The sequence below is a fragment of the Dermochelys coriacea genome, chromosome 7, assembly GCF_009764565.3.
Source record: "Dermochelys coriacea isolate rDerCor1 chromosome 7, rDerCor1.pri.v4, whole genome shotgun sequence".
Lineage (NCBI taxonomy): Eukaryota > Metazoa > Chordata > Testudines > Dermochelyidae > Dermochelys > Dermochelys coriacea.
In genome coordinates, this window is record NC_050074.1 from 112683585 (window position 1) to 112703396 (window position 19812).

Below are 19812 nucleotides of genomic sequence, written 5' to 3' on the forward strand. Positions count from 1 at the left end.
TTTTAAGTATAGTATTACTTACATGTATTCTGCTGTTGGAAAATGAAGAATTATAGGTCCTGGTCCTTCAAAGACACGTGTATAACTGTATGAATGTGAGTAGTCCTGCTGAAGTAAAAAGAAATATTCACATGTGTAAAGTAAAGTGCATGTGTGTTTGCAGAATCTTGGCCTTACCTGAAAATGGCCAGTCTTTAAAAAGTCAGAATCCCACATTTCTAGGGCCTAAATGATAGTACATATTGAAATCCCAACCAATGTTCCTTTAATTCTGTTATAACTCCCAACTGTAGCACCTTTAAAAAGAGGTTGGCCCATTTCAATCCTAAACGCCTTTATTAAACTTTATTTTTATTAATATTTTAAATGTTCTTCTAATACACACAGTGTTGCTTATTCTACACACTATGGCCTTGATCCTGCACACACTTGTGCACTGGATAATCCCACTGGGTTGAATGGGACTCAGGTTACCCAGGGGTGTAAGTGTTTTGGAGGGTTTGGGCATACATACCAGATGATGGAGTAGAGGGGAAAAACTGGTAAGCAAGGGGAAAAGACAGAGCAAAAGTGAGTTAATACAGAAGATTGAAACAGTCAGTCATCTACTAGAACAGTTAAGCATTTGCCATGGCATCTTACTCTTATTATGTTCGTCTGCTATGTTATAGTTATAAAATTCATGCACATTATTACAAAAAAGTAGATACACCGAAGGAGGGAAAAAAAGAGAGAGTTATAAGAGTAATTATAAGAATTATAATTTTATTTTAAATTATAAGAGTAATTTTATTTTAAAAACTAGAGGGTGCCTCCATATTCTCCTGTAGCTTCTCCTACAGCACTGAAAACAAGAAGATGGCACACTACTTAATTTAGGTAATTATTTGGTCTCCTATGATATTTACTGTGTGAAAAATACTGCTGTTTACCTTATTTAAGAGAGAATACTGGACAGGAAAATCCTTTCGTACTATTCTCACTTTGCCCCCCCCCCATCAATCCAACCAATTGTAATGTCTTTTTTATGAATCAATCTCTGTTTGGTGGAACGCTAAGATCAGATTCTAGAATAAACTGCATCTTTCTAAGATGAGGGCTAAATGTAAATTATTTTATAGCGAGATGGATGCCAGTGAAGAGTATTGTTAATAACTTCCCCATTCAAGTCCCATGTGAAATTGTTTGATTTCTTATACAGTGAGTGTGGAATAAGAATCCCTAAATCCATGCTGAATCCCCAAGGACCTGATTAAAAACTGTTTTTCTATTCATTTGTATAAAAAAAACCCCACACAACCAATTTACCCTTGCCATAAACACACTCTTTAATCCCATGAAATTGATAAGCTTTTTAACCTTTATATTCTAAACTTTTACTTTAAACACACTTCTCTCACTTTGTTTTGTAGATTTTGTTTGGAAACTGATCATCTTAGTTAAACAGTCCCTTGTTTATGGGCACATTGGTTTTAAAGCAAGCTGTGGAAATAAGTCAATATATTGCTTGCTCTTTATGTTTGGCTTGTTGCATAACATAATTTATCAGAATTAGGACACAACATACATATTGTACTTTAAGTCTCACCAGTTAAGTTTTTTGAAGCTTTTGAATGCTAATTTGCTCACAGAAGATTTACGGTTTTGAGCTTCCATAAAGAATGGCTGAAAATATTTCAGGGAGAATTTAGCAGTAGATAAACCTGTGGCCCCAAAATTCACATTTCTGGCATGTATTCAAAATAAATTGAAACTAGCTTTTCAATATAAAAACGTGAGTTTGAACAAATAAGGACAAAATTTTGCATGGGAGAGCATTTTTGGAGTTATTTCTATTCTATGGCATCAGGTTATTTTTAATGCCAATTCTGCTGTTTGTGGCATTGGTTTATATGCAGAATTTTCGCTATACTTGTTTTCTACAGAAAATGCAATTCAGGCCTTCGGCAATGGTACAGATGTGACTGTGTGGCAGCCAATCCTACCAGTACAAACCACCACAGCGACAACTACAACAGCTTCCAGATTTAAAAACATGGGTTCAGAGAGCACCAACAATGAAATACCCACCCACAATGATTTACCAGCATGTGCAAATCTGCAGGTAAGATTGCTTTGTAAGTGCTACATCGAGACAGCAAAATAAATGTGCAAAATGGAAAGAAGGAAATTGTTATTGATATAGAATCTGTCACCCCTGCCTGCTGCATATGCAGGTACCCAGATAGACTTGAATTAATCTGTATTCTGCTCTGTTGGTTCTAATGTTGAAGTTATTTATCCCATATTTTGTAATATGTTAGACACTCTTACTTTAAATAAGAAACATAAATAAGAATAGGTTGTACTGGAACAGTAACCCAGGAACAGGAAGGACATAGTTATTTAGTGGAACCACAGCTTTGAATATGAAATTGGCATTCCTGCTACCCAGCCAATATAGACGAAATAGAGATGATGCAATCAATCATTCAAATTCAAAGGTTACACTGAGTGTGAACTAGTGTACCTTGAATCTTCTTCTTGGCCCTTCATCATGTTAGTTACACCAACTTAGACTCATTTAGATTAAAAAGTGAATGTGAACATAAGAGTGTATATTGGTATAACTGACATGGGAAAGGGGGAAACGATCTAGATTACACACTCCCCTCTGAATTGGGCCCAATGTCCTGCCTCAATTAGTCAATTCATGGTGTGGCATTGAATCTGAATTTTAAAGAGGCTAAACACTTGCCCAAGGCCATAAATGCAGTTATCAGAAGATTACAGAATTTGGGCAGGAAAAAAACACAGAATTTTGGCAGGGGAGAACATGAGGTAAAAGAAAATTTAAACTGAAAACATCTCTAAGCCAGAGGATTTTAGAAATCCTGTATTATAAAGATTTCTGGTTGCTTAAAGATATTGGCTTTGCTCAAGGACAGATCTGCTTGTCCCACTTTTAATTTTGTCTTCATAGTGGGACAATAGCAATATTACACAAATTAATTAATTTCAGCTTTGTTATTAAAGTTTCTATCTGACATGAATTTGCTTTTACACTGGACATCCAAACTATGGATCATAGGGCTAGAAGGGACTTCAAGGATCATCTAGTCTAACCCCTTGCCAAAATGCAGGATTTGTTGTGTCTAAACCAGACAAGAACTAAAACTCTTTCTTTCCCTAATCTGATAGCTTTTACATTTTTCTTACTTATAAAATATTTGATTGTTGTATTCTTACTGTCAGAAAATATCAGTGTCCACATTTATTTCCAGGGACAATTTATATATCTCAAGATTTTCCCAGCCTTTATTCTGCTTTCTCATTTTTCCTATACCATTTCCCCATCACCAACTCCTTTTAGTTTCTCCCTTTACTTGGCATGTCAAGTGGGCAAATTTCATATAAACCTAATACATTGCACAAGTGTCATTTACTTGGAAGATATATTGGGGTTAATGATGGTGAGAATTGCTTTCTCTTCTTTTCTTTTTAATGTGATTTTGCATATCTATTTTCATTATTAATCAAGTTTTGTAAGTAATTGCTAATTAACAAGGGATGTATTTACATAGGCATTAATGACTTGATGTGAAAAAAAAATTCATGTTAAAAAAGAAATACAACTATTAAAAAATGGACCTCTGAATTCTTGTGTTTAAAAACAAAAAATTCATGGAGAAAACATTAATTCACTGCATATTATATTTAATAAGTTGCATTGATGAACTGAGTATTTCTTTTTTAGAGCAGGGATCATGTCCATATTCCCTGTTTGTACTGCCCCTAGCAGATCAGGGCCTCTTGGCGCTACCAAAGTACACATAATAAATATTGGATTGGAAATGGCAGACTATCATAAATCCCATTGATTTCAGTTGGAGTTCTGAATGCTCAACACATTTGAAAATCAAGCTGTTTTTCCAAGTAAATAAATTAGCCTCCACTGTCTTCCCTCCCTCCCTGCCCCAGTTCTCTAGCATTTTAAAAGTCACATTATCATCTCAGTCAATCAGCACTGTTTGGGGCAATATCTTCACTTCACGAGTACCACTGATATAGTAGGTCAGGAGTGACATAGGCGTAAACGTCTCTGTTGAGAACAGTCAACCTCACAAAACTGACCTGCTAGTGTTTAGGAATGTAGCTATATCCATTTTCAGAAGTACCTGAAGTTATCTGAACCAAACAGCTTTATCTTTTATGAGATTAACATTCCAGTATCAGCACCTTCCTTGCCTCATAACTGAAACCAAGCATCTGATAATGGAAAGTTTAAAGTAATTAAATGAAGGTTACTCTGTTGGTTTTTATTGAACATACATTTGTCAAAAAGAAAAGGAGTACTTGTGGCACCTTAGAGACTAACAAATTTATTAGAGCATAAGCTTTCGTGAGCTACAGCTCACTTCATGCATCCGATGAAGTGAGCTGTAGCTCACGAAAGCTTATGCTCTAATAAATTTGTTAGTCTCTAAGGTGCCACAAGTACTCCTTTTCTTTTTGCGAATACAGACTAACACGGCTGCTACTCTGAAACCATACATTTGTCAGACAGTGTGGTGCTACTTTGAACATGAGACTTAAAGTTAAACTCTAAAATATCATAAAGGAACCAAGTTAGTGGAGACATTTGTAGTACATTTTGACAAGCTGTATTGTTCGTATGATCACCTCCCATGAGAAGTGTTCCTTTGTAATATTTTCAGAACCTGCACTAGTACTACCGAGAGCACTCTAAGGGGCTTTGTTATAGTCTTAGTGTTGGAGATCAAAGACTCTTAAAAAAAAAAAGAGAGAGAATACAGCATAAAAATTATGAAAAGAAGAATTAAAGGCAAAAGTATCAATACAACAAGACAATTACATTTTAAGCGAAAATGAAAATGATCATTCAGATGATGTTAAGTCTTCAGATCATGGTAGGTACAGGGTAGGGTTTTTTTATACAACACAAAGAGGGGTGGAGTGAGGAATGGATTGATTAGTATAAAATGTCATAGAAATGACTAAGTACTAACCTCCTGAAGTTGTAAAATATAGGGCATTAGGTAGCCTGCCAAACTGCCATGTCAGAAATAATTGGCATTCATATTAGTAACAAGAATGACACTGGCTGAGCTATTGTTGATACATTTTTTCTGACTTCTTCAAAGAGGTCATATGGAAAAGACATTAATGGTTTAATCAATTTGTATGATCTCTGGTACACACACATTTTCAAGGTGCTAGAAATGCTGGGGATGTTTAAACAAAATATTTGATACTTGTTGCTTATCTAAAGTCAGTATTTACTTCAAATATTTGTTGGAGGTTTAAAATCATTTTTTGCTATAGTGATATCATTTTAAAATTGTTCTTCATGTAAAATTATCACTTACAGAGGCTCACCAGGTTCTTGAATTATAATATTCTTGTAATTTCTTTTTCAAATTGAAATACTGAAATGTTGACTTCTGATGGAAGCTTTTGCTTTAGGTTTTCTGCTAGTTTGCAAGTGAATTACTTTATTAGCATAATATACTCTATTATGTCCCAAAATTATCTCAGTACTTCATGTTTGTCAGGTGGATGCCTGACTTCAACAATACTTATAGGCACTTCAATATACCCTGCTTCTAGGGAAGTTCCCCAATGCATGCAAAAAAAAAAACAAAAAAAGGGACCAGTGGCTAGATCTATGTAAAATGCTCAGCACTTTATAATTGCTGCTCAGCACTCAAAGGATCAGGCCATAAAATATTGTATACAAAACACATGAAAAGAAGAAAAAATGTTAGTATTAGTAGCTGGAGCCTTGTGTGGACAAACTGTTTTCAAATAATACTTAAAAAAAGCTTTCTCGTGGCTTTGATCCATGTTTAGTTCTCTTTCACTGCCATCTTTGGCACCTAGTCTAGTTCTTCTGCATAACCTGTTTCCCGCACTTGGTGTGATCAGTTAGCAAATGTGAAAAAGAATAATAGGCACCTACATGAGACAAAGCCCAGAATATCGGAACTGTCCCTATAAAATCAGGATATCTGTTCACCCGAGCAGCACTCCAATCCAAAAATGTACCTCACACTCCACTCAGCATATCTCCATTGGTGCTGTGAGTTTGCTCAAGATTTAGTATTAAATCACCCTCCCTCAATGTCTTTGGATGTATAAAGGGCCAAGGTGAGGCCAATAATGAAGTTTGGTAGGACAACCACCTAGAAATAAATAGCAATAGTAATATGATATTTAAATGCTGTATGAATTATTGTATACATCTGATCTATGATATCAGTAAATACAGAACAAGAAGAATTAATAATGACACTTGTGGAGAGAGGTGGAATGTTTTAGTAAATATTTTGTAACTGAAGATTGTGTTAATTTAACAGAAATTGCTGTGTTTTCACCAAAATTTTGCACAACAAACGCCAGCTACTTCCCAATCAGTTGCACAGTTTCCCTTAGGGCATTCATTATAAAGGCCTTGATCCTTCAAGCCCTTGTACAGCATGCTGAAGGGAGTGTGAGATTTTTGAGCTCCTGTACAAATGTGGACAGTGGATGCAAATATAATTCAGTACAAAGCATGGTCCTTCAGACTGAGGGCAAATAACTGTGGGGCCCCTTGTGCACTTGTTCTTATACTCTCAAAAGCACATATTAAAAAAAGGCAGAAGGAAATGGGAATATTTCAGTAATGTCAACTTCAAGCGTTCAAAGATTCTCAGAAACAAACAATTATGATATTTGCTTAAAATAATGAAATTTAAAAAATAGTAATGGGGGTCTTTTTATTTGCCTTCTGGTTTTTGAGTCTTTAAAATACACTTGAGTCACATTTTCAAGCTTTTCTCCTCAGCAAATGAGGGCTGCAAGCAACTTTTTTTTTAAATGAAAGCTGAGATTTGCATGTATTCCCATGACTCCAGGAGCTGAGGCTTTAAGAAAATCACCAAATATTGCAAGACTTGTGATAAAATCACAAGATTTGGCAACACCGGTGTTTGAGGAGACTGGGCCCTATGCACAATTTACATCATGCAAACGAAGCACTTAACTATACTCTTTACTCATAAGCCAGAGTGTTGCAGGTGCTCAGCACCAATCAGTTTCTGCCCAGTGCTTGCAGGCTGAATCCTGTCTATAATTATTTAATGTTTGCAAGTACATACATGTTAAATAATATTGCTATAAAGTAGGTATTGGTAGAGGGTTAAAAGCTATAATGTAGTGCTCTGAATATCAAGCCACAACAGGTGTGCAGCTTCATGGATTGGTAATTGGGTGGTTGGTGAACATAAATAGGAAGCATAGTAAGCACGTAGGTGATTTGTTGATGTGGGAACAATACAAATGCTGAGGCTGTGCTCTGAATAAAGACACACTGAACTTTATTCCTCTGTGCTGAAGTACTTGCTACTTTGTCTGGCTGCTACCCTCACCTTCCAGCCCTTCTGTGTGGTATCTTATTTTTTCTGCTTCTTTGCCATTCTGCAAAGAACAAACAAGGGGTGACTGTTTCTGTTCAAATGCCCTTCCAACTCCATCCCTCAAGAAAACACTTTTTTGGCTATCTTCTTCCAGACATTATAACCATTCAGAAAGTTCTAGTCCGTGGCAAAAGATTAACAGAATGGTAATGGTCCAATTGGTCTGCCAGAATAAATTGTAAGAAAAACGTTTAGAATATTGATTAAAAGTTTCATACTAGAAGATTTAAATTTACCTCCTGTATTTCCAGGATTAGCTGACATAATGAGGTCAGCGTGCTGGCACAAATGATTTATAGAACTTGATTTATAGATTTATATTGGCAGCTTTTCTTCTCAAAAGGAGCATCTGTTAATTTGGCTCAGCAGCAATTCTGTTTTACCTAAAGAAGCCCTGTGTGCTTTGCATTTTCATATTAGTATCTGACAGCCGGAGATAATCTAAAATTTCATCGTTAATCTAATTTGGACAGTATTCATCTGAATTCAGTGTTTTCCCAACAAAGAGGCTGATTTCCTACTCCCAACACCATTGACCTCAATGAAGTTTTCTCCTTATTTTCCTCAGGGTAAACAGAAGAATCAGAACTCAAGAGTTTCTCCCAATAGTTAAAATAGGTCCTATTTAGTTTCACAGTTGCTTACTGTAGTGGTTTGATGTCTTCTTCTGAAGCACCTGGTGCTTGCCATTAGCAAAGACATAAAATTAGACTAGATGGACCTTGTGTCTGATGCAGGATGACAATTTCCATGTTCCTAGGTGAGAAAGCAGATACATTGATACTTGAGATTAAATAATGCATCATGATTCCAAAAAAGAAGGTAGTCTAGTTTAGACTTGCTCTTAACTGTAGCAGCCACAATTGGTTTCAGAAGTACACAAAATAGACAATCTTAGCATAACTCTGTTGAAGTCAGCATAATTAATCCATGCATGAATTTGGCCTCATGAGGCTGGTGGATAAATATTGATTTCTCAGTATGCAATTTACTTTGCCACGGTCTATTGATTTCAACAGACCAATTTACACCAGCTGAGGATCTAGCCTGATATCACTCAGCATAGGAATTGATGTAATATAGGTATGTTTGTTTGTCCATGTCAGGACAAAATTTAAAGGGGTGCTGGTTTGCCAATAATGGTGCTGTATATTCTTATCTGGGAGTTATGCATTATGAGATAGTAGCAGTTGGTGGGGTTCATGTGACAAACGCAATTTGTTCCCAATTTCACCTCTCCAGACTAACCTACTGTGTTTTAATAGGGGGCCCATCAACATATACCATTACCATTTTTACAGCAGTATATAAATAAATATCTAGATCCTTAGCTGGTTTAAACTGGCACAGCTCCATTGACTTCAATGGAGCTACACTGGTTTACCTCAGCTGAGGATCAGTGCCCTAGAGCTCTTTTGAAAATCTGGCCCCTATATTTAATTATTAGTCCTAAAATGCATGAAACATTTTTAATTATATACTGAAAGTCAGGTTCAAGGAACTTCTGTTATAGAAATAAATCGAGATGTTCGATTTTGCATAGTTCAATCGCAATTTAAATTATGTTTTTGTGAATAGTATGCTTTTCATTGTACCCAAATATGGTACATATATATTATTGGAGTGCATAATAGTTTAGAGTTATTTCATCAGCAATAAAAGATTTTACAATTCATTTTTTTTAAAAGTTGTAATAGTCTCAGCATCTTTAGTATATTATAATAATACAGCCTTTTATAGCTGACTGTAAAACTTCAGATTACAGTTTTAGGAATCATGCAATTTTGTTTTATAGTTTAATAATTGTTCAAATGTGAGGTTCCTAAAAACCAATTTAATGACTTATAAAAATACCATTTTACCAAAATCTACTGCACACCTTTAAAGAATACTGAAATTTCAACTGCCAGATATGGACAGATTATAGTTTCTATTCTCAGAAAGCAAATTACTCCCACTAAAAACAGATGTAACATTTGCAGCATTCCCTTAAGCCACAGTTGTTTCACTGTTTTACAGCAAAGTCTCCTCTTATAGGAATAATTGCAGAAATATAAAGCACAAGACTAACTGTGAATCAGAAAATCAGAACATTTCCAATTGTGCCAAATATGCCTATGCATAATTAGTGCTTTTGCTTTATAAGGGTGGTTCATCATATTAAGGGTACTCTTAATAATAGGTGATTTAATTTCTGTCTCCAAATTCAAATCCATCATATTCTTTCCCTTTAAAATAGATCACTTACTATAACATGCAAAAAATGGCCTTAAAATGGTGCACAGTATTATAATTTAATTTTAGGGCATAACTACAAGTAATAACAGTTCTAGTGTATCACCCTGTAATAGAAGACATATTGTCATTATACTATGAACTGCAATTCTAATGTCCTATATTTGTGGAATATGTAAAAGTGTTTAGTATAAAGAATATTATTTGCTATTTGCTAAATAGTTTAACATTGGTTACAAGTTATTGGACCTGATTCTGATCTCACTTACACCAATATAAATCAGAACTAATTCCAGTGAACTCAATGGAGTTACATCAATGTAAAACTAGTTCAGGCAAATGGAGTACACCTATCTAGTGTTCTAGCGGGATGGGGACACTGGATAAAATCCTGGTCCCATTGAAGTTATTATTATTTGTATTACAGTAGTGCCCAGGAGACCAAGTCATGGGCGAGGGCTTCATTATGCTGGGCAGTGTAACCAACAGAACAAAAAGATAGGCCTTGCACCAAAAGAGCTAAGTAAACTCCAGTTGACTTCAATGGGGCCAGGATTTCACCCTATGTATTATTTGTTCAGTAAACCACTTTGCACATTTTGAGTGCCACGTACATAATAAATATCTTACCACAATGAACTAAGTTAATTTAATATATTCCCACAGAAAGCATATCAAATAGAGAGAGAAACACACACACACATATACACAAAGTAAGGGAAGTGTATGCCACAGGAGATTAGTAATTGGATATAGAGACATTCATCTCTAAGAGTTTTAAGTTTGAAAGTGACCAGCTTGGTAGTTACCAGAGCTGGTTGAAATTTTACAAAGTATTTCTCCTCTCAAAAAAACCCTGCCTTTTTTTAGAAATAATTTTTATGTGAAAAACCAACTTTTTCTAATTTTTCATTACATTTTTTATTGAAAAATAATGTGATTATTAAATTTATTTTTAAATCAAGAGTTATCAGAATGGTTATTGAAGTTTTTTATTTGCTAACCGTTTATTAAACAAATAGTTTCATTAAGCATTTTGATAATTATTTTGACTTATTAATCAGGAAAAAAATTGTAAGTAAACCAAATTAAGTGTCTATTTGGAACCCTGCATTATTATTATTACTATTTATTGTTGGTTTGTAGTAGCTTCTAGAAGCCGCAGCCCCATTGTTGTAGGTAGTGTACAAATATAGCGCAGGGAAACCCTTCCCCAAAGAACTTACAATCTAAGATATCAAGCCTGCAAAGACTTAAGCCCATGCTTAATTTTGTGCACTGTGAGCTGTCCATTGATGTCTAGCTTTAGACAAAAAGAAAAGGAGTACTTGTGGCACCTTAGAGACTAACAAATTTATTAGAGCATAAGCTTATGCTCTAATAAATTTGTTAGTCTCTAAGGTGCCACAAGTACTCCTTTTCTTTTTGCGAATACAGACTAACACGGCTGCTACTTTGAAACCTAGCTTTAGACACTACATTTGGCCGTTTCTGTTGTTGGCCGAATGAATGTTAAGAATATTATGGAGTTGAAAAGTCCTCCATTCAGATATATGATGTTTTGTATTTCTTTTTTTTCCCTAGAAAAATGGGACAAATGACCTAATCTTACCTTCTCAAATGAAAATTGGTTTAGGATACAGCAACTCTCAAACATACATCTTCATCACCTGTTCTCCACATACTCTAAAACAAAACTTAATGAGCTATTAATGGCTTTGATTACAGTCCTCTTACCTAAACTAACAGATTCTGCAAAGTGATGGATGTTTCAACAGTGATCAGCATCTCTATCGTATTACATCCTGGTCCCATGACCACATTTCCCACTCCAGCACAAAGTTTGTAATCTTACTTCTGGAGCTCAAAATGTCCCCATCATACTGGCAGCCATAATGTACCAAGTACTAGAATGCCAGCCCTGAACAGTAATGTCCCTTTTTAAAATGCTCTCTTATGCTATTGAAAAGATCCTCCCTTTTGAATAAAATGGAAGCAGAAGAAATCTCAACAGTAATCATGGGGAAAATTACACTCTCAAGAAACAATAACCTGGATGAATTCTGTCTCTGTCTACGTGATATCATTGCTTACCCATTAATTTCACCTTCCAATGACATGTACATCACCTCTCAATCCCAGATATTCTGTAACTCCCTTTTATCACTTTTATCCCTTTTATCATTTCTACCCTTCCTCTATCTTCTTATCTCTTCCTCTGTTCCTCTCTTCTCCTTTCTGCTTTCAGCTCTCTTACTTTACCTTTGTGTATCAACTTAAGAAATCCACCAGATCACACTATTATGAAATTCACTCCACTATTGAGGCTGAGTGCAAGACTTTCTGCACGCATGCCCCAAATAGGAGCTATGTGTAAGGGTGGGTTGCTTGCTGAGTGGAAGCAGTTCTGTATCTGTGTAACACAGGAAGGGTCTCCACACCAGTGCTGGCTAGGCAGGCCTGGAGAACTAATCCCCTTGGGTCCAATCCTGCGCTGTTACACTGGTGTAGATTGGACTAACTCCATTATTACAGTGATGTAAATTCTCTTTGGGTGTACTTTATAACAGAATGTTATTGTTTATAGACATGATATTTTGTATCTGTCTTTATTGCACCTATACTTAGCTTATTATAAAATAAACTTTAGAAAACAAAAGCCCTTGGTATTATACAGAGGATAAGATGAAAATTCTTTCATTAAACACAATAACAACATAGGAATAGTTTCCTTCCCATAACCAGCAGTAAATGAAAGAAATAGAGAAGATTCCATAAATGACTAAAATATAATAAAAATTTTAAAACAGTCATTCTAAGCTATACATTGAAATTATTGTATCACACGCTATAAAGGTAGCAGGGATAGATATCTTCATACTAGATGAGCCAGGTTTATAGGAGAGAAAATGAAACAAAGCTTTTTAACCAAATTCGCTAACATACACTCTTAATAAAAAGCATTAATGCTAACGAAGATGTGAACATAAATATATTTTTATTCTGCTTTTAACCTGTCTCCTCATTTTACCTATAGTCTTCAGTGCACATTTACAATCAAGTACTGGATATAAATCAAATCTCTGTTATTCCTACTGACCTTTTCTCCCATGACTTCTAATCCGCTGCCTCACCTGAATAATAGATCTCTGCATTGCCCTTAAACCATTCTACTCAACCACTTTTTTCAATCTATTATTCAGTTCTGGAACGTAAGATGCTGTCCCCCATTTTAGTCCCTCACCTTCAAAATCAATGGGAGTTTGAAGTGTTGTTTATTTTATTCTTTACTTTGGAGAATAAAATCCTAAATATTTCATACAGGATCCTGGTACTAATCAGTGGACTGGCCTCAACCTATTCTACCACACGTTAAACGCTCCTGTGTGCTTAGCTTGCTGTGTGAGCCCCAAGTAAACAGACTGTTGTGCACAGTGCAGGCTTTTTTTGTCATAGGTTCACACAGCATGCATATCCTGAAAAATTATAGGATTATCCTTCCCCATAGGTTTTTGAAAACAGAATTAGGTAGTCAGGGCACTAATTTACTAAATGCTGTATTTTACTGTGTATTTCTTCTGTTAGAGTTGTTACCTTCTCAGAAGGCTCAACTTTGTGCTAATGGCCAGAAATTCCAAGTTAGAGGTGCCAAGTTACACACACATACGTTTGTGTGCACCTAATTGAGGCACATCAATGTTTGATGTATGTTTGTGAATCAGGTATGTGCATATGGTGAGTTAGATGCCTAGATGATCATGTGACATGACAAATACCTGATTTGTGCAAGCATGTTGGGTAATTGGGCTTATAAACTAAGCATGCAAAGATGAATGCAACACAGTTACAAGCATCTAACTCTGAAAACCTAACCCTAAATTTGTGTCTTCAATTTGTATGTACATGCAAAAATTTACAATAATCATATGCTAAACAAATGTTGTTGTTCATTGTACTCTTTACTATTGGCCAAAATGTGATAGCATAAAAAAAAGTTGAATGTGTATAAGTTAAATTCTTTAGGGTCTTTTGGGATTAAATGTTCTATATAAATGTAAATCTTATTTGTGCACTCAAATCATGTGCACCCTTAATTATCCAATTTTGCATACATTTGCATTCATTTGCAGCAGGTTTGTGTGTGCAAGAAGCTGTGTGCACAAAACTGTAGATGCAAATTTAGAGGGCATTTCTGAAAATTTAGCTTTTTTTTTTTTTTTTTTTTGATACAGATATGAACCCTGATCAGCCTGTGGTATACTTGTCCCTGTTGCAGAATCATGTACTTATCAGGAGTCATCTGGCCCACAAACAATTGTAATGAAGATTTCGTTTGTGATTAGATGTGAGGATATAGTCATGATTATTGCAGATGAGGAATGAAGGTCATTATTTATAAATAGACAAAAGTGAACTGGTTCAGTTAAAATCAGCTCCACTCTATATCCAGAATGTGAGTTTAATGAGGGTAATATACGGCTCAGGGATTGCTAATGGGCAAGGTCCTTTCACCGTTAGATTGCTGGTCAAAATCCAGTCTAAACTGGTAATTAGCAACAGTTAGTATCTGAAGGCAGTTTGCTGGGTGGTCTGTGAGAGATGAATTTTGCTCCCTGGCAACTGAATTTGTGGTCAAGACCAGGATTCATAATGGGCCTTAAGTATGCCAATGCCAAACTTTTAGGCACCTAGACAATCGGCTAGGCGTGTAGGCTCCCTCTATGATGAATGGTGAGAGAGAGGCACCTGAGAATGTGGATCCACAAACTCAACATGATAGGCAGGAAATGGCTTATGCTAACCAATAGGAGAAGCTGGGGAAGATAAGCACTCCCCCACCTAATTTGTGTGCAGTGCCCAATCCAGTAGGCATGCTCAGATTCCACCTAGATCTACACAAAATGGTTTGTGGGGAGTGCCTCCCTTATAACCTGTAGCCCAGTGGTTAGTGCACTCACCTGGCATATGGGAGACCTCTGGGTCGAGTCCCTACTCTGCCTGATGTGAAAACGAGATCTGAGCAGGACTCTGCCACTCTCAGCTGAGTGCCCTAACCACTGGCATACAGTCATCTCTCTTGCACCTTTCATATTTAATTATTCAATTATTTAATTAAAATGGAACACAGTCACTAGGAGAGATTGAGGAAGACCCCCATCAGAATATTTCATAAACTAGTGATTAGGACACTCCTCTGAGAGGTGCCAGATCCCTGCTGAAATCCCTTCACCTTATCAGGAGGAATGGGTCTTCCACATGCTGGGTGAGTGCTTTAACCATTGGGCTAAACATTATAAGGAAGACGGTCCTCCTTTCCCACAGTTGTTTTGTGTGAGTTAGGCAACCTCTGAGCATGCCTACTGGACTGGGTCCCTTCCGTGAATTAGGCAGATGAATGCCTGTCTTTCCCTGGTCCATTGATTGCTCTGGGTCTTAGGTAGGAGATAGGTGCATGGGCACCTAAAGGAAGGCAGCAATCTGCATGCTGAAAGGCAGAAACATAAACACCCGGGAAACTTTTACTGCAAAAATGTAGGCACCAAGCAAGTTTAGGTGCCTGAAGGGGTAGTCGGCAGCCAGGCAGGAGTTCTGTGGATTGCAGTGGCACCTAAAACTGGGACTCCACCTCACCCCGAGATTTAGTAACCTAAGTACCTTTGTGGATCCAGGCCCAAGTGTCCACACTACAAAAACCACTGCTACACTTAGTAGTGCTTTTTTGGTAGTTTCAACAAAGAGGCCAAGGACTAAGCAGAGTACAGAGATTAGAACTACCAGCTGCACCCTCCAGCTCTGGGTCGAGACAGTTGTGCTGACTGTGGTGTACTTGACTCATGAATAAATTGAAGAGTTCATTCTCCACAGCTGTCAGTCAAACACTTACATGCACATACACACACACATACGTATATACACCTAAAACAAACACAAACAAATGTCTTAAAGTGAATTTTTTGGAAGATACAGAAATATTAGTTTCAGAGTAACAGCCGTGTTAGTCTGTATCCGCAAAAAGAACAGGAGTACTTGTGGCACCTTAGAGACTAACAAATTTATTAGCGCATAAGCTTTCGTGGGCATCCAATGAAGTGGGCTGTAGCCATGAAAGCTTATGCTCTGATAAATTTGTTAGTTTCTAAGATGTCACAAGTATTCCTGTTCTTTTTGAGAAATATTAGTGTAGCTCCTGCACATTCAGGAAAACATTTGCTCCAACAATCCTTTAAACAAGGTCCTCTTCAGGTAGTCCATTCGAGTCTCCACTGCAGCATGTATGTTCTTGTAGAACTTTATAATTTCTACCTAGGCCCCACAAAAAGGTGTTAAAATTTGATGGTATATTGCACCTTCAAAGATTTACCTCCTGGAGGCCACCAAGGAATTATAAATTCTCTGAGCACATGAGATCTTTCCTGTCCTGCGAGAGCAGTGAATCTCAAAGAGAGAGAAAGGAAGCTGGAAAGAAATATCCGAAACACCATGGGATTTTATAATCATATGCTCATAAATCCTTGGCCCCTCTGATGAGACTCACTGCCAGAGGTCACAATTAGTGCCATTTTTATACATGTCAAGTATCGGGGGGTAGCCGTGTTAATCTGTATCCACAAAAACAACAAGGAGTCCGGTGGCACCTTAAAGACTAACAGAGATATTTGAGCGTAAGCTTTTGTGAGTAAAAACCTCACTTCTTCAGATGCATCTGAAGAAATTAGGTTTTTACCCATGAAAGCTTATGCTCAAATATATCTGTTAGTCTTTAAGGTGCAACAGGACTCCTTGTTATAATTATACATGGAACCTATACAAAATATTAGGATTTCTCAATTTATAATGCCTATATTTTTCTGCATTACATTGTTCTGCTTTAATACAAGCCTTCCATCATTTCTGTGGATGATTTGGGCAATGAAACAAAACAGAAATATTTCCTGTGAACATAATTTTGCATAATCGGATAATTATTTGCATAATCTGATTATTATGGACTCATAATTTTCCAAAATGTGATGGATAATTGCTAAGAATTTAAAATGCCCATTCATTTTGCTTGTATGCATGCATGTGTGTATGTAGTGAGCATTTTAGTTGTGGCAAAATGTTAACTATGATGTATAGTACTTTTTTCCCCACAGCAAATTTGATTAATTATTCATAGCAGATACAAGTAGATGTTAGAAAGTTATAGAGGGTTTTATCCTGCTCCCATATAAGTCAATGTAAAAACTCCTGTTGACTTTCACGGTGCAAGATCAAACTCATAAAGAATATGGGAAATAGAAAATCAGAGTATAATTGTGCAAACTCCTACTCTCGCAAATATTTCCCACTCACTCAAATAGCTCCATTGACTTCAGTGAGGCTGTTTGTATGAGAGAGGATTGTTCATGTGTAATAATGGATACAAAGTCCTTGGGGCGAAATCCTGGCCCACTGAAGTGAATAGAAGTGTTGCCATTGACTTCCGTGGGGCCAGGATTTTATTCCTGACTAAGGGCTCAGTCCTGCTCCCATTCAGGTAAAATGATCAAAGTCCTATTGACTCCAATGTGGGTAGGATGATGCGTATGTATGCATATAAGGCCACTTCACTGCCTGGCATTAGTATGAAATTACAAGCTCCATACTGCAGGGATCCTTTTTATAGTTTGTTACAAAGCTGACAGGGCAGCTCAAGGGACAGCTTAACTAATGGAGGGCAGTTGATAGGACTTATTGGACCGATTTAACATTTTATTTTGTCCTCACTTAAATTCTTTGGAACATGAGTATATGGTAGAAAATAAAATGTTCACAAGGAGTATTAGCATGATATTAGTTTTACTTTCAAGAAATAATGTGAGCTAGGAATTTAATAACCCAGATCACCAATGGTAAGTATGAATGCCTCGCCGGAAAATGATGCAGAAAGATTCATTGAAGGTAGCATTATTCTAATGAAAATAAGAACAAATTATTACAGTTCGTTCTGGTAGCCTAACACTTCCCCTTTATAAGACTCTGTTTTCAACAGCTTATAACTTTGCCAAAACCTTACCTGCTTGGGCTGAAATTTTCTATCTTGGATTTTTGCTTCTGGCTGATTTTTTTTAATGTCTGTTGCCTCCTCACTGTCAGAAAATGCAGGTTGTTCCTGTTAGTCATACCTGGATCAGTTTTATTTCATTCTTTAAAAAGTTAATGTTCCCTCCTCCTCTATAATGAGTGATTTTATTCTAAATGGTATTTTCAATGCTAAAAAATAGTTTAAGTACCTAGCAAGTGTAACATGTTCACTAAGGCCTCAGCCCCGGAGTTGTCTGTGCCTAATTGCAGACTTAGGGCCTTAAAGCTGTATGGAGAAAAAGTGTTTTAAATAAAAAAAGCATTTCTATGTCACCTCATGGAAGTGGATTGCTTGGGACCATAAATGCAAAATTCAACAGTTGTTCTAAATCATAGTTGCTCAAGATTGAATTATTTTTATAAAGCAATCTCTAAATCATGTTGGTGATGTAATAAAACTTCACAACCAGGATAGTCACATAAGTACAGATGTAGCAAAACAAATATACTTGCATTCAGGTGTGTGCGCATTCATAGTTGCCAATTTTACCATATAGATAAGATTACCTTAGTATCTGCAGTTTTCCCATGTACTTCCCTATACTTACTATAGGAAATATCTTGAATGCTTCCATTTAATTATCTAAGGTTTTCTTCAAGGGAATTGTCAAGTTTTTAAAGTTGACCACTATATTCTGTGTGTGTGTGCCCATGCTCACATTACGTACTCATGCACATATACGATTTACTATATGGTTAATAAATGCAAAAATCCTCAACAATTTAGTCTGTTAAAAAAGACTCGGTCAGGAGGTTCTCTAGACAAATGTTTTTGACAATTCTTTTCCCCTTAACATTTCTGAGTGAATGTAGTGCTCAAGAAAGAAACACTAATGTCCATTGCTTAGCCTGGCATCATGCTGGAGAACAGTGTCTTGCACAAGCACCACAACAGCTGCTCAGGTCCCTCCATAGACAGATGTTCAAACAAGCCAGCTTGCTTTCTCCTCCTGGCTCCAGAAATGCAAGTTGCCTCTCCTCTAGTCCTGCTGCTGGAGGGTGGAGGCAACTCGTGGCCTCATTTTCCCACTCTGCCTCTCCCTCCATTGGCAGTGTGGGGCTGTGTACTATCCTATAGCCAGCCTTGGCAGGCAACTGGCGTGCTTCCCGACTCCGCTCTCTCAATGCAGCTGAATCCTGACCTGCTGTGCCACTCCTAGGTTTTTTCTTAAGCAGAGACTCCCAATTGTGAACAATCATATCAAACTGTGCAGAGATTCTGTGATAAATGTAAAAAGAAAAGGAGTACTTGTGGCACCTTAGAGACTAACAAATTTATTAGAGCATAAGCTTTCGTGAGCTACAGCTCACTTCATCGGATGCATTTGGTGGAAAAAACAGAGGAGAGATTTATATACACACACACAGAGAACATGAAACAATGGGTTTATCATACACACTGTAAGGAGAGTGATCACTTAAGATAAGCCATCACCAACAGCAGGGGGGGGAAGGAGGAAAACCTTTCATGGTGACAAGCAGGTAGGCTAATTCCAGCAGTTAACAAGAATATCAGAGGAACAGTGGGGGGTGGGGTGGGAGGGAGAAATACCATGGGGAAATAGTTTTACTTTGTGTAATGACTCATCCATTCCCAGTCTCTATTCAAGCCTAAGTTAATTGTATCCAGTTTGCAAATTAATTCCAATTCAGCAGTCTCTCGTTGGAGTCTGTTTTTGAAGCTTTTTTGTTGAAGTATAGCCACTCTTAGGTCTGTGATCGAGTGACCAGAGAGATTGAAGTGTTCTCCAACTGGTTTTTGAATGTTATAATTCTTGACGTCTGATTTGTGTCCATTCATTCTTTTACGTAGAGACTGTCACCCCACCCCCCACTGTTCCTCTGATATTCTTGTTAACTGCTGGAATTAGCCTACCTGCTTGTCACCATGAAAGGTTTTCCTCCTTCCCCCCCCTGCTGTTGGTGATGGCTTATCTTAAGTGATCACTCTCCTTACAGTGTGTATGATAAACCCATTGTTTCATGTTCTCTGTGTGTGTGTATATAAATC

The 19812-nt window shown here is 36.9% G+C and overlaps 1 protein-coding gene across 2 annotated transcripts in view; it reads left to right on the forward strand.

The window, feature by feature from the left end:
• Nucleotides 1-19812, forward strand: part of GFRA1 (GDNF family receptor alpha 1) — a 204507-nt gene that overhangs the window by 171451 nt on the left and 13244 nt on the right. For both annotated transcript variants that reach the window (XM_038411861.2, XM_038411862.2), the window contains one exon: nucleotides 1926-2104. In XM_038411861.2, the coding sequence (XP_038267789.1) occupies nucleotides 1926-2104 (179 nt within the window). The remainder of the gene's footprint in view (nucleotides 1-1925; nucleotides 2105-19812) is intronic.